Source organism: Denticeps clupeoides, chromosome 1, assembly GCF_900700375.1.
Source record: "Denticeps clupeoides chromosome 1, fDenClu1.1, whole genome shotgun sequence".
NCBI classification, from domain to species: domain Eukaryota; kingdom Metazoa; phylum Chordata; class Actinopteri; order Clupeiformes; family Denticipitidae; genus Denticeps; species Denticeps clupeoides.
The window spans coordinates 39882416-39898153 of record NC_041707.1 but is presented as its reverse complement, the minus strand read 5'-3'; the positions used below and the strand labels follow the sequence as shown (position 1 = coordinate 39898153).

Below are 15738 nucleotides of genomic sequence, written 5' to 3'. Positions count from 1 at the left end.
AGAAAGAAATTGGGTGATTTTATCATTTATTTTCACCAACTGGCACTGGAAGTTTGAGAGCATCTGCACTGAAGAAACCAGAGATCAAGTTTTGCGAACATTTTGGAAGCATATGAAGTTAAATAATTTCTGAACTCGTGGGTCGCTTTGGGGTAGTGGTGGCCTAGCGGTAAAGGAAGCGGCCCCGTAATCAAAAGAGTTCAGGTTCGAATCCCGATCCACCGAGGTGCCACTGAGCAAAGCACCGTCCCCACACACTGCTCACTGGGCGCCTGTCATGGCCCCCCACTGCTCACCAAAGGTGACGGTTTTACATTTACAGCATTTATCGGACGCCCTTATTTAGAGCGACTTACAATCAGTAGTTACAGGGACAGTCCCCCCCTGGAGACACTCAGGGTTAAGTGTCTTGCTCAGGGACACAATGGTAGTAAGTGGGGTTTGAACCCGGGTCTTCTGGTTCATAGGCGAGTGTGTTGCCCACTAGGCTACTACCACCCTAGTGTTAAATGCAGAGGACAAATTTCACTGTGCGCACCGTGTGCTGTGCTGCAGCGTATCACAAGTGACAATCACTTCACTTTGACCAGGAGGATGCACCAATCGGATGCTGCTGTAGTGCGACCCCCGGGTGCGACCAACGCGCCCACCCTCAAGCACTGACACCACGGAAGCGATGCAGTGGAGAGGTAGACTCTGATTGGCTGATCATCGGAATCGGCCCGGACTTTATCACAACCGATAAACGCGATAGCGCGGCCCTCAGATCCCCGGAGGCTCGGAGACGTCGGCCGCTTTTTGAAACCCAGCAGAATCATTGATGGCGCGCAGCGATCCTCACCCCCGTACAGCACACGAAAATAGCAACGTCCCCGGCTTTCGCCAAGCGGACAATGGACCCCTGCTGAGAGGCAACTGTGCTGTGTGAAAACCCATCATCATCATCGTCATCCATCCCCTCACATTAGGTCTCTCCCGGCCTTTCAGAGCAGAGCACAGTGACCAAAATCGATAAGAAACCAGAGACAATGAGACAGAGAGAGAGAGAGACCTCAGGGTTCAGAGAGGGACACAAAAGTCAATGAGGTGAGGGAAGCAAGAAAGGAAAGGAATGGTAGAAGAAAACTCGACTTGGAAGCCATGAACATGGCGTTGGAGGGAAGGGTGATGAAGTTGGAGTAGATGCTGCAGATCTTACCTTCCTCTTCACAGTCCTCGTCGCACCGGCAGTCCTGTGCAACGGCCAGGCCGGCTTCGTTGGCTCGGGCACCTGTAGCCCTCTTCTCCAAGTCCTCCTCGGGAACGGGAAGGACTGGACCCGACGCGCCGCAGTTTCTGCCCCCGGCCAGCAGGGAGGCGCTGCCTCTCGCCCTGAGGTGCAGCATCCTGTTTAAGCCGTCACCGTGCTTCTTGCACCCGGAGCAGTTCTCATAGACCACGCGACCTTCGCTCCTCTTCGCCTCGGCAGCGCTGTGCTTGTTGGCTCTGCACCCGACAGCGGACGAGGTCTGCTGAGCTCCGCATCCCAGGGTGGACGCCATGGACTCGTAGACATTGGTCCCGTGACCGGAACGTTCTGTTGAGCAGTAGTGCCCAATCAGGTCGGACAGGGAGTTAAAGTAGCCCGTCCCTTCAGGGCTCTCGTCGGACCTCAGCCTCGTCTCGCTGGCGGTCTCCTGATTGGTCTCCTCAACAGTGGTTGACTCTTGACCTGTTGAATTATGAATCACACCATCATACATCATTTGAAATATGCTGCTTGCTTTTTCTCGCTACTCAAATCAAAACCTCATGCAGAGAGAGACGAGGAGGACAAAGCTGTGCTCCAGATAAGCAAGAGGGACTGACCTGTTGCAGCGGGCGCTGACAGCGTCCCCGAGGGTGGAACGGGTGCCCCCTGTGTCAAAGACAAGAAAAAGGAATTAGCATTTTATTTTTACATAACATTTAAATTTACGGCATTTATGCAACACCCCTTATCCAGAGACTTGCAATCAGTAGTGACAGGGACAGTCCCCCCCTGGAGACACTCAGGGTTAAATGTCCTACTCAGGGACATGATGGTAGTAAGTTGGGTTTGAACCTGTGACTTTGTGGTCTTCTGGTTCATAGGCGTGTGTTGTACTTATTAGGCTACTAACCACCCTGACTTCAGCGGTCAGGTCTTTTTCCTTAAAAATACATTACAACACATATAAATGTAATATGATATAATATGATAATACGCCGCACACAGTGAAATGCGTCCTCTGCATTTAACCCATCATCCTTGGTGGGCAGCCATGACAGGCGCCCGGGGAGCAGTGTGTGGGGACGGTGCTTTGCTCAGTGGCAACCACTGCCCCAAATGTGATATATCTTTGGTTGGGGAGAATTTGACTCCACAGGCTAAGTAGACAATTATAATAAAATTTTAGAGAATTCTTAGTTTGTAAAATATTACAATATTTGTAAAAGCATGCAGTACAGGCCAAAAGATTGGACACCTTCTCACTCAATGTGTTGTCTTTATTTTCATGACCATTTACGTTGGTAGATTCTCACTGAAGGCATCAAAACTATGAATGAACACATGTGGAGTTATAGACTTAACAAAAAAAAGGTAAAATAACCAAAAACATGTTTTATATTCTAGTTTCTTTGCTCTGATTACTGCTTTGTACACTCTTGGCATTCTCTCGATGAGCTTCAAGAGGTCGTCACCTGAAATGCTTCTCCAACAGTCTTGAAGGAGTTCCCAGAGGTGTTTAGCACTTGTTGGTCCAGCTCACCCCAAACCATCTTGTTCATGCTTCAGGGATCTTCAAGTGGACCAGTAGCATCATTATGGACACGTAATCTAGACCATGACACTGGACTAGATTCTGGACTTCTCCAACCCTACAACTGTAGGACTTATTATTATATTGTACAAATCATCACCAGCCCTGCACTGACACCATTTGCAGGCTCACTCTACCCTGGAAGGGGGTCCCTCTCTGTATCACTCCTTCCCAACGTTTCTTCCTTTCTTTTGTTTTCTCTTTCCTTGAGTTTTTTTTCTGTGGAGTTTTTCCTTGTGTGCAGAAGGGTCAAGTGTGTTGGGTGTCAACTGTAGGGCCTGTCAAAGCCCATTGATACATACTGTATGTGATTTTGGGCTATATAAGAAATAAATGTTGTTGTTGTTGTTGTGTTCATGTGTTCATTCATAGTTTTGATGCCTTCAGTGAGAATCTACCAACGTAAATGGTCATGAAAATAAAGAAAACACGTCGAATGTGTTCAGACTTTTAGCCTGTACTGTACGTCACAATGTGGACATTTCCCGGTGCTCCTGACCAGGATTTCGTTTTTGGCTTGTCTTCTGCTGCCTGATTTCATCTGTATCATTGCTGTTCTGTCGTCTGTCCTGTACCCTCGTTTTATGTCTGACCCCCGTTAAATTATGTTAAAACCATGTGTCGTGAAATTGAGTCTTTTCCATCCGGCCACACGAGCCTGATGGCAAAAAAAAATTGTTTTAATTCTTGCATGTTTATGCACTTCCGTGTAGTACAGTACGGCCCAGTTACAGTACGGACGTTCGCTGACCAGCGAATGAAATGCTGACATGCTCCTCTGAAAGAAATGCCGATTGAGGGGAAAATGCTAAATTTGCAATGTGCTAAATCTTAAGTTTAAGGGTGAGCCCACAAGCATCTTAGTGACCGTCGGATTAACCCTACAGTCAATGGGCCACGCAGCCTTGAGCTGCTTTCCCCATCCCCACGTCTACTTCATAGGAATTTCTTAAAAAGATAATTGAACTCGGTACGTACCCGTCTTTCACGGTACTTCCCCCAGAACCTTTGGTATTAGAAGCCCTACTAAAACTAAAGCCGTTGTGTTTAGGGGGCCAGTAAGAGGCGAGACAGCCGGCTCCAGAGCCATTTCAAGTTTGTTTGTAGAAAGTAGACTCGACTTACATATAAAAGTTAATGCTGCAGCAGTTTCAATTGGGTGAGCTTGAGCCTTCTGGGTGAAAAGGTGAATCAAACTACGTTACAAGTCAAGTTGTTGGAGCACACCAAGTTGTTGGAGCACACCTACTCATTTATGGATCTTGCATTTTTTGCATTACACAACAAAACTTAACACACGTGAGGTTATGTAATGAACCCCCCCAAAAAAATAGCAAACTAGGCAAAAAGAGCTTATTAACGCAGACTACGGGGACGGTTTCCAACAGAAGGTTTATGCAGATTCATCAAACATACTTTGCATATATATGGATATAATATGTATATATATTATGGATTCTTTAAAATTGCTCCATCTAAGTCTATATAAACACCACAGAGTAAACCTATCGCCAGACTTTTTACTGTTGGTGTATTTTTCCATTCCAGAAATGCATTGAATGAGTAGGAACAGCGATGTTACCTTCAGGCCTCCACAGATTGGGCAGGCCATGTAGAGTGTTGGCGGGATGCATATCTGACACACTTCGGCCCCAGTAGGCATCACCTCGCTGCTGTTGCTGCTGCCCCTTTCAGCTTGGCCGGCGGTGGCGGCTTGATCACTAGGGGCTTCACGTGGGCTCCTGATGGAACCCTGGCGCAACTGTCGGAGGCTTTTAGGTGTGTCGTACACGTAGCGTAGAGAGGTAGGCACTTGGTACTCGTGACCAGGACACGGTGGGCAGGTGCAAGGCACGTGATCTGGACCGGAGTGGGGCACTAGACTGTGGAAGGACGCATATTCCTCCCCGGGGGCAGCATTGTCCAGACTGTCTGTGTAGGAGGAGAAGCTTCCAGAGTAAGACGAGTGGCTTCCAGTTGCAATGCCACTGTCGGACGAACCCTGCCGCCCAATCTCCTGCAGCTTCCGAGAGCGCTGGGGATCGCCCGTGGTCTTGGCTCCTCCCACCAGGTTGACCATTGGTTTCTCCTCATGCTGTGGCAAACATCTGGACTCTGATTGGCTCACTGCCTCAACAGAAGTCGGGTGAGCTGGGGGGTCTGTCCACACAGTGAGTCGGCTACCAATGCTGCCATCTGATTGGCTGGAGTCAGAACTTTCAGATGAGCCCGAGACACTCTGGTCGTCCTCCGCCACCGAGGTGCTGTAACTGGAGGTGGAGGCTTCGGGAAAATGACGGGGGGAAAAAAGAAAACCATGAACAGTGTTACTGAATAATTGATAAGCGTGCTGAGCTTTATAACTTATAAGTATACAATCATCAAGCGATGAAAGAAAGATGGTTTCAGTGGTGGTCAGCACAAAAAGCAGCAAAAGAGGCCATTATCCCACATCAGAAGATTCAAAGAGCATGAAATCAATTAGTTAAGACCCGAAGTTTCCTCAAATCGATACTTGGAAGCACACCGTCTTATCTCCTGGAAGTCACATCTATCATATTTTAGTGGATCTATTGATCCAGTGGCAGATACATGCAAATCAACTAACTTTATATTAATGTGGTTAAAGGGGCTCTTCCAATTTCTGTCTCCATAACAAATCTTGTTCACGTGACAATCAGGCATGTGCTAATTATCAGCACTTTAAAGGATTTTAGTTGGTTAGAAAAAGTGTTTGCACCCGCTCTGGTTTTGCACTTTTTCGCCTTAAAATGCTCACGGGCTATCGCTTTGTCACACAGAACCGTGCAGGGGTGGAATTCTCTTTCTCCCTTAATAATAAAATCCTTTACTTAACTGCATTTTGTGTTTACCTGTGGGTTTTTTTTTTATTACTAAAATTGTATGTTATTTGATGATCGGAAACATTTAATTGTGATTAATTGATTCATCAATTAAGTAATTAATCTGAGAGGGGGGCAAACACTTTTTCACACTACAGTTGGTGGGCACGGATGATCGGGCCCGGCCTCAGAGGTACGTCTGAACTGACCTGCACTGCTGTGCTGGCTGCACTGGGAGAGCAGACTCATTCTCTTCTCCAGGTCACGGGCCTCCTGGTTCAGGCGCTCCTCCGTCGAGGCGGGGCAGGTGTCGAGGTCTGAGGAGAACAGTGGCATGCCGTCAGACAACTGCGTCCCGGAGCATCAGCTTCCGAGTGAAGTGGAAAGACGGGAGCTGGGATTAGCTCGGCCTGTTCATTGTCAAATTTCAGGAACCTTTCTTTTTCTGGCTCATAGTATTACAAGGTTAACTTAAGACAGAGATGTAAGGCGAAGAGCCTCACCACCAAAAATAAAGTGTAGTGGCCTGGATAAAAATAAGTAAATTAGGACTGTCTGTCGATAAAAAAAGGAAAGAAATACGCATATTAATTGCACATTTAGCAATGAATTAATCACAATTAATTCCTAAGATCCAAATACGATGTGAACCGCGTGACACGTGGTACTAATTCGTGTTAATTTCGGAACGTTCACTCTTGCCTTCAAGGCGAGGAATAGACTCGCTCCTTCCAACTGATTAAATGGCGGGTCACTGCTCATCCTCTCAAAGCATCAAGAACTTGTCGTCTTGAGCTTCCTCTCATTAAAAAAACAAGAGATGCATCCAGAGTCTTTTCAGCTCTTTTGGCTCCTCAGTGGTGGACCAGATAAGACAAACCTTTTAAAGGAGCATCTTCTGGACTTACATACACTTAATTTCTCCATTTTTTTTTTGCACTTTAATAGGACCTGTGATGGAATGCAACTTAAATAATAGCCCCTGTTAAACAGCAGATGTTGAATGAAGTCGGGTATGAAGATGAGCTATGGACTACAAAGCAGTGGTGTATGTCGCTCTGGACAACAGTGTCTGATGAATACACTTTCACTGTCTGTCTCCATCTTTATGTGGAAACTGTAATCGTTCAGACCCCACACAGGAAATGCAGCTGCCCCCCTGGAGACACTCAGGATTAAGTGTCTTGCTCAGGGACACGATGGAAGTAAGTGGGATTGGAACCTGGGTCTTCTGGTTCACAGGCGAGTGTGTTACCCGCTAGGCTACAACCACCCTGTGTGTGTAACTCTACACACCCTTGTCGCGTTTCTTAAACCCAAAAATGCAAATGTAGCCCTAATATACCACCTCAACACTACATCATAATACATAATATATTCATATACATAATACAATAACGAACTATTTCCTGACTCATCTCAGGTTCTGAGCAGAGGAGGATGGGTTCCCCTTGCTGAACCTTGGTTCCTCTCCAGGTTTCTTCATTTTTTTCAGGGAGTTTTTTTTTGCTACTGTCCTCTTTGGCTGCTCACCAGTGGCCTCGGGCTGCTGTTCTAACGTGACACTCTTTGTGCCAATGTACATTGTAAAACGGTCTGTATAAGTAAAAAGTTGATTGCGAATTTCACAGGCACTAAAGGAAGACGACAGAAAGGAGCTTCTTTTCATCGTCAGGGGACGCACCTCAAAGCCAACTTGCCTATACAAATTACATACAAAACCAACAGCAGTTATTAAAAACGGTGATCTTGAACGTCTCCCAACTGTATATTCTGATTTCAATGGGGGGAAAAAAGCACATTGAGATGCTCTCTGCCACCAGAACCTCGAGCAGCGGCACTACGAAACTGTGAGGCAGTGGTAACTGGCCTTGACATACATAAAGAGGGTTTCTGTTTAGCGCTGATTTCGATCCTGATAAAAAAAAAATGTAAAAAAAATCAAATGGACCGAGGCTGTCTGAGAAGAGTTGAAAAAAATTGAGGACACGATGGCTCGACCGCTCCCGTTTTTCACAATGGGTCTGGATGGAGGCACGGCAATTGGCACAGTTTCCAGATAGCAGCAATTCACGATGAACAGAAATATTTGCTTGCGTTTTAGCATGCCTACTTTTTTTCTTAATTCATGTTCTTATTTATTCATTTTTATCTCTTTAACTATGCAGAGCCGAATCAGAGCTGTTCAGGATTTCACTGCGTGTTGTACTGCTATAACTATGCACATGACAAATAAAAATCTTGAATATAAATGGGCCAAAATGAAATAAATTGTGTAATATTTCAATGTGACATTTAAGTAATTGATAATGCTTTTATTTCCAGTTTTTATCATTCCTGTCATACGGAATGAATGAATTATATTTAAATTTCCCATGACACATTTTATTATTATTTCGTTGTTGATGTACTTATTTGCTTGATTTTGGCACTCGTAGCACTCCGTAGCTGTGGGTCAGATAGTTTTTCTGTGTACACTGTGTTCTGTCGTTATCAAGCTTTTATTATTTATTATTATTAACAACCAGGTCTTTTCAGAATAATTTCCTGATGGCAAATAAAGAGACCTTCTCTAAAAGGGTTCATGAAATGAAACATTTGCACAGCGATTTGATGAGTTTTCATGGTCCTCGTTTCTTCCCTGTCACCTGTGGTCACAATTAGAGACTGAAAGGTCTTGTGGCCTGAACCTCAGTCCGAAGCTGTTCTTTTTTGGAACGCTGTTCTTCACTGTGTGAAGAAGGTGACATCCTTCTGGGAACCTCATACAGGAACACGGGAACAGACTGTCCAATCGGAACACTGACTACCTCACAAGAACTGCAGCCACCATTGGAGTGAAACAGCAGCAACCCACCTCAACACTGGTGTGAAGGCCATCGAGTGTGTGTTAAATGGCCTTCATGACAACAGACTGTTTAATATGTAGCCAGAGGACGCAGCAGGATCTACCTGACCTGTCAGGGGATGTTCTCCACACTCCACTGTGGAACCTTTTAAGTCCTGTACTTTGTGGTGAAAGTGAAGTGATTGTCATTGTCACACGGTGATACAACGGAACATGTGTGGGGACGGTACCTTGATCAGTGGCACCTCGGCAGTTCGGGACTCAAACCGGCAACTTTCCAATTACGGGTCCATTTTCTTGGTCGCTAGGCCAACATCTGACCCCTTGAACAATTTTTGCATGGAACACAGTTTCCACGAAGGGGTGTGCTTGGACATCAGCAATGTTCAGGTAGAACATTGCCTGGAGCCTTGCATCACCTTTGCCCTTGTGCCATCTTCTCATAGCATTTATTTGTTAATTAAATAGGGTAGTAGTAGCCTAGTGGGTAACACACTCGCCTATAAACCAGAAGACCCAGGTTCAAACCCCACTTACTACTATTGTGTCCCTGAGCAAGACACTTAACCCTAAGTTGCTCCAGGGGGGACTGTCCCTGTAACTACTGATTGTAAGTTGCTTTGGATAAGGGCGTCTGTTAAATGCAATAGATGAAAATAAATGAGCATTTCCAGGTGCCATGTCTCTCCCAGGAGAACCTTTTCCATTGCTTCAGGGTCCTGTTCTGAGCCCATCGTAGGAACCTTTTCATCTGCGGTAGCTACCGGTCTTGGTCTTGACCTCTGCAGACCAGGAATATCCCACAAGGACTTTGGTTTTTGGAGATGCTACGACCCTATCCATATAGATATAAAACTTTGGTCCTTATCAAAGTCACTCAAACCCTTACACTTGGAGATTCTTTCTGTTTCCATCAGATCGATTTAAAGGACAAACTATTGACTTTGAGCCGAATTCATCCCACCCGACAGGTTCTGTAACGTGGTTCTGTAACCTGTAAGCGGTCCTAATGTTACGGCTGGCAAGAATAAACTTTATATTCCAGTATTTCAGCAATGGAATGCCACGTCAGTGGAACACCTGGGTGTAATCCTCCACCACACGACCGCATTCCACGGTGTTAATCTACACCATGCCCGACGGATTCTTCAAAGCGACGGGGTCGGGCAAGGGTCTGCTCGCACCTCCCGCTAGACGGAACAAACCGCGCCGGCAGCCAGTTCTTTTCTGGCCATGAGGTCACTCGGAACTTGGCAGTCGGAGAGTGATAAGGCTTACGGTGGCAGTTTGGCAGAATCTTTTCATGGCCCTCACTCTCTCGCCCAAACCCTCCAAGCTGTACGCACCCTCCAAAGGATCAGATCGAGGTGGACAGGGATTGGACAAGGGGAAGGCTGAGACACAAACCCCCTGAAGTAGTAATAAAAAGGATATGAAATGGATTCATGAGTTTGAATGTCGCATCTGAATATAGCCCAGATAAAACAGGAGGACGTGGTAGTAGCCTAGTGGGTAACCAGGAAGACCCAGGTTCAAACCCCACTTACTACCATCGTGTCCCTGAGCAAGACACTTAACCCTGGGTGTCTCCAGGGGGGGACTGTCCCTGTAACTACTGATAAATGCTGTAAATGTAAGGACGTGGTGCCCCCTTTGTGTAGAGGCCTGCACTGCAGGACAACGTTAGATAAGACACCAATGCAGGTCACAGGGGGAACGCCTCATGGTTCGTCTAGGACCATGGTGACTTTAAATAACCTTACAATGGAAATTGGGAGCAAAGCATGTAGAGACGTGGCACTGAAGGCACTAGAAATACGTAAATGGAACTGACCACGTGGGCAGACACGGTGAAAAGTTTGGAGTCACGGTTATGGAGACAGAGATGGAGCCATTTTGAAGAATTCAAGTCAGGGGAAAGTGAAGCATGTTCGATGAACCAGTTTTTTTACCTTCATGACCGGACGTGTTATTTCATGGTCTTGTGTCCTCAGTTTTGTTCTATAAGGCCCATAAAGCAGTAAGTGTCCAAACGTTTGACTGTCAGCGCATGTGAGGGATAAACGATTGCCAACGCGGCCCCTACTCTGTAGGCGTCGTCCGAATCCACGGCCTTTACGGCAATTGCGTGAGCACTCCGGTCAGCTGGAGCTCGGCACCATCTGCCGCTGGTTTACTTCAGGCGAGCTTGGCAGCGACGAGCGGGAAAAGAAGGAACTACACAGAGAAACAGTGAGCGAGCGAGCGAGCGAGCCAGAGAGAGAGAGAGAGAGAGAGAGAGAGAAGGGATCTGTGTGTAAGGACGCCGAGAGAAACCTGACTGTGTGTGTGTGTGTGTGTGTGTGTGTGTGTGTGTGTGCATCATGTGCGAATCTTCCGAGAGTGTTGTCTTAGTCAGTTTATATTCGAGTGCGGAGGACTGCGCGCAGTGTGTGCTCTCACACAGAGACAAAATGTCCCCACGAGGCTGCCAGGGTTTTTTTTTATGCAGCTGAACAGCAGACAACAATGTCCTGTGAAGCTAATATTCTCTACAGAACAGTGACGTAGCAGTCAGCTTCTGTCCCCAAGCAGTCCAGCTTCTGGACACATTCAGCACTTTGGACGGCCGTCACCGTAAACACTACCCACACTGCACGGACCCCATGTCCACTCGCCCTCGACATTCACATGCATACTTGCACAGTTTTCACAAACAAAATTTGCACTATCAATACACACACACACCCAAACACACACAAACACAAATAATGTATATAAATATATAGCGGTAAAGGAAGCGGCCCCGTAATCAGAAGGTTGCCGGTTCGAATCCCGATCCGCCGTGGTGCCACCGAGCAAAGCAGCGTCCCCACACACTGCTCCCCGGGTGCCTGTCATGGCTGCCCACTGCTCACCAAGGGTGATGGTTAAATGCAGAGGACACATTTAGTTGTGTCACCGTGTGCTGTGCTGCAGTGTATCACAATGACGATTGCTTCACTTTCACTATACATTCTCACTCCAAATAGACTTAAATATTCTTAGATATGTGTTTATTAAGACACATGCTTTTTTTAAAGTTTTTTACAGATATGATTTATCCCCGCTCCTAATATCCTGTTGTGACGCCCCGAGTTCTGTCTGTCGCGTTATACGTTGAACCTTCGTCACTATCTACCCTAACTCGGGGTGTCTTCAGCTGAACACAGTGATTCTCTGTTGTTGAAGTTCGGTAGGGCGCACTGTAAAATAACCAGATGAAGCTGGCAAGCTTGCCGGCAGTAGGGAAATTTCAAGCTCTTTATACATTTTTTACATTCATTTTTACTCGCATGATGCATATTCAACCATTCAAAGGTTTGTCCATTAAATCGATCGAAGATCCCGTTCAGACATTGTAAATGGTCCAACTCTCTCTCAACCAGGACTATTCCCGTTCTGCAGAACTGCCCCCTTCACCCCAACAGGGCGTGCCCTTATGCCACCCCAACACTGAACAACAAACACCCTCCCCATTGGTTGAACAAAGCACACCAACATGTTACAATACAAATAAACAGTCCTAGGGGGGGGTGAGTGGAGGTTTGGCCTTTCAGAGTTCAGAGCTTTGTGCGTAGATCGAATCGTATTATTTTTTAGTATTGTGGGTCGTTTTAGTAATTGTGCATTTCTGTGCTTGCCTTGTCTGCGTGCACATGTATGAGTGTTAGGGGGAGGGTGGTTAGTAGCCTAGCGGGTAACACACTCACCTTGAACCAGAAGACCCAGGTTCAAACCCCCCTTACAACCCTTGTGTCCCTGAGCAGGACACTTAACCAGGGGGGGCTGTCCCTGTAACTACTGATTGTAAGTTGCTCTGGATAAGGGCGTCTGTTAAATGCAATAGATGAAAATAAATGAGCATTTCCAGGTGCCATGTCTCTCCCAGCAGAACCTTTTCCATTGCTTCAGGGTCCTGTTCTGAGCCCATCGTAGGAACCTTTTCATCTGCGGTAGATTGGTAGATTGTGTGTGTTTGAGGGAGTGAATGAGCGAAAGACGGCCAGAATAAAGAGGCAGGGGCAGAGCGGGTGTTAGACAGACAGGCTGGATGAAGTTACACACATTCCCAGAATGCTCAGCAGGCTTTGGGAACTGTGCCCCATGTGCGCTGCCACCACATCACTCCGGCTATTTATTCTGCTGCCGGTGTAAGAATAGGCCGCGGGCGGCGACCCTGATTGGCCGGGGCCGACGTGTGAAAACGCTAATACCCCCAACTGCCAGCTGTCTGCCGCGGCGCTCTCATTATCGGCCGAAGAAAAAAAAAAACGCCCGGTCCTGCCGAGTGGAGGCCGGCAGCTCTCGTTTACTGTAGCCGAACTCCATCTTTCCCTTTTTTTTTTTTTTTTGTTTGTTTTGCCAAAAAGCGGCGTCAGTCGGCAAAAAATGGCGCTTCTCTTCAGCATGGCAGTGGTAGACCTGGCGTGGCTAATGAAAAAAAGTGTTGGCAATCATCACTACAAATTCAGCCCATTCGACTGGCAATACCACTTCCTCCAAATCCGTTCCGCTGATAGATGTTTTAAAAAAAAGGGTATTTTTACTTAACTTTAGAAGAACAACTACATTCGCGTGAAGTTGCGAGGACTTAAAAATTAAGGTTGCCTTAAAACTTTAACCAACTTTAAATAATTTACAGTGTTCAAGTCTTGTTTTTGCACACTGGAAAAGGGCCTAAAGCATTAGAGCGTTTTTTGAGCATAGACGGGAGGAGCTTTATTTGCGAAGATGTACGTTTTTGCTTTAAGTAGTTTGGTTGCAGAAAGGATGATTTGATCCCTAAAATGAGGGAGTCCTCTCTGAGGACTCAGAGATCTCTCTGTACGTTTGACTTTGAATAAGGTTAAACATGCACTCGAGGACGTCCTTGCTTAGACTTTGTATTCTGTGCATCATTTCACTATCATGTCTCTCCGCAAGTCTCACACACACACATGACCATTTACGTTGGTAGATTCTCACTGAAGGCATCAAAACTATGAATGAACACGTGTCGAGTTATGTACTTAACAAAAAGTGGAGACCTGGCCTCCACAGTCACTGGACCTGAACCCAATCCAGGTGGTTTGGGGTGAGCTGGACCAACAAGTGCTAAACACCTCTGGGAACTCCTTCAAGACTGTTGGAGAAGCATGTTTTCAGTTATTTGACCTTTTTTTGTTAAGTACATAACTCCACATGTGTTCATTCATAGTTCTGATGCCTTCAGTTAGAATCTACCAACGTAAATGGTCATGAAAATAAAGAAAACACATTGAATGGGAAGGTGTGTCCAAACTTTTGGCCTATACTGTGTATGTGTATATATATGTTTATGTGTGTGTGTGTGTGTGTGTGTGTGTGTGTATTTATTTATTTATTTATTCTATGCAACAAAAACAGAACACAAGGCGACACCCCACTGAACCCTAAACCAGACAGTCCTGACCTGGCAGCAGTGGCCGCAGCCCCGGGGGACCCCTGGAGGGGGAGATGCCGCGCACGATGCAATCAAACAGGAAACTGATCTGCTCGCCCTCGCCACACGACAGGAAGAAAACGCCGGCCCCTGCGGAGAACGCACACACAGAGGAAAAACATGCCGTATTACACACGTGTAACACACGTCTTTTTATAAATGTATTTCTTGAATACTATTGGATTAAAGTGGCCCCTTTTTTAATGTCTAAAGAACGTGAACTCTCTGGTGCGGGCAGCTGTCCTCAAAAGGTCACGCAGCCATTAAAACAGAAGGAGTCCCACGGCACGCAATTAAAGAGCTGCGTCCAATTCCGCAGACAAATACCCCCTTCTGTTCGCGTGCTCCGAACAAGAATCGCATCACGGGGATCAAGGCATGCTTCAAAGCGAACGCGGAGAGATCTTGAGAAGAAAGGGAAACGCACAGCTGTGCCAAGAAAGCCACCGCTGAACTCACAGCACCCCTGTCAGCTCTTCTGTGGGCCTTACGGATCATTAGGCTGCAAGAAGAGACCAGAAATACAAAAGACCGGAACGGCATCAACCAAAAATAACATAAGGCCCTAAATGCTGCTTTTACAAGGAAGCAAAAGAAATACTTCTATCAAACGTTGACTTAATGGTTGAAATGCAGCAACTTGCACTGTAAATGTAACTGAGTGCATGTGGAAGGTTATGTCCAAGAATACTTAAAAATTCACCGCGTCCTTTAGCAATTTTTGGAAGTAAATCCTCCGGGCAGAAAGATTAATGTCAGTGTACTAAACACACACTTGATATGTCTTGTTCATCAACCAACAGACAACTATATGCAGTCAAACATTGATAAATAGTCATCAGAAAATTTTTGGAATACAATTTGGAAATCCATATCATCATAATTTTGAATTAACCAAGGGTTTTTTAGCTGATCTTCCGTTTAAAATGTTCTGGAATAAAAACTTAAAATCTACCGGTACCTTGATCACCTTGATCATATATGCTTTTTAAATTTATATTAAATTGATCATATATGCTTTCTAAAAATGTTGCACTAATCAATTTAATAGTATTCACTACTGTGCATGCTCAAAGTATGGATTTATTCTTTTTGTTTAATTGCGTTCAAAAATCATAATTTTATGTTTCTGAGATATAGTCCTCACCTATAATATCTGGTGAGTTTTAGAAACATTTTGCTTTTCCTCCAGCTAGAACATGCAGCTTGACCCGAAAGGACATTTTTCTCAGGCGTCATGTGTCAGTGATGGCAGACAGAAGTTGTGGACGGGACCGTTCTGGAACATCAAGAGTGCCTGGAGAAGGTCTGAGAAAAATGATCTGTTTGCTTGTTTGCACTTTCACAATCAGACAGCTCCATCTAGTGGTGCTTCCTTATATGACATTAAATACCGGTAGATCTATGCAAATTAGAGAAATTAGTTTCATCTATTTAAATTTAAAGAGGTAAAGTTTGATTATCAATTCATGAAAAAAGGCACTCGCCCCATGCCTGGTTGCAGCTTGGTCCAAACAAATATTCGTAAATAAGTGTCTGCGGGTTGTGTGGGTTAGGAACGGCAATCTGTCACCTAGGTCACCGGAGCACCCACGACGGGTCAGGCATTCATTAGGCCCCAGTGATGGACATGTCTCAGTCTCAGTCTCGCACGCTGGCAAACCGGAACCATTATACGCTGCGCACAGACACCGCCAGACCAACTCGACTTCTACGAGCTGGCGTAAGCGCAGCGCCAGACAC

At 45.9% G+C, this 15738-nt stretch overlaps 1 protein-coding gene across 2 annotated transcripts in view; it reads right to left on the bottom strand.

The window, feature by feature from the left end:
* The window catches only part of dok7a (docking protein 7a), a 31757-nt gene that overhangs the window by 6065 nt on the left and 9954 nt on the right, over positions 1–15738 (bottom strand). For both annotated transcript variants that reach the window (XM_028984980.1, XM_028984988.1), the window contains exons 5-9: positions 13966–14085; positions 5875–5982; positions 4405–5105; positions 1849–1897; positions 1199–1711 (exon numbers count right to left, since the gene is read on the bottom strand). In XM_028984980.1, the coding sequence (XP_028840813.1) occupies positions 1199–1711; positions 1849–1897; positions 4405–5105; positions 5875–5982; positions 13966–14085 (1491 nt within the window). The remainder of the gene's footprint in view (positions 1–1198; positions 1712–1848; positions 1898–4404; positions 5106–5874; positions 5983–13965; positions 14086–15738) is intronic.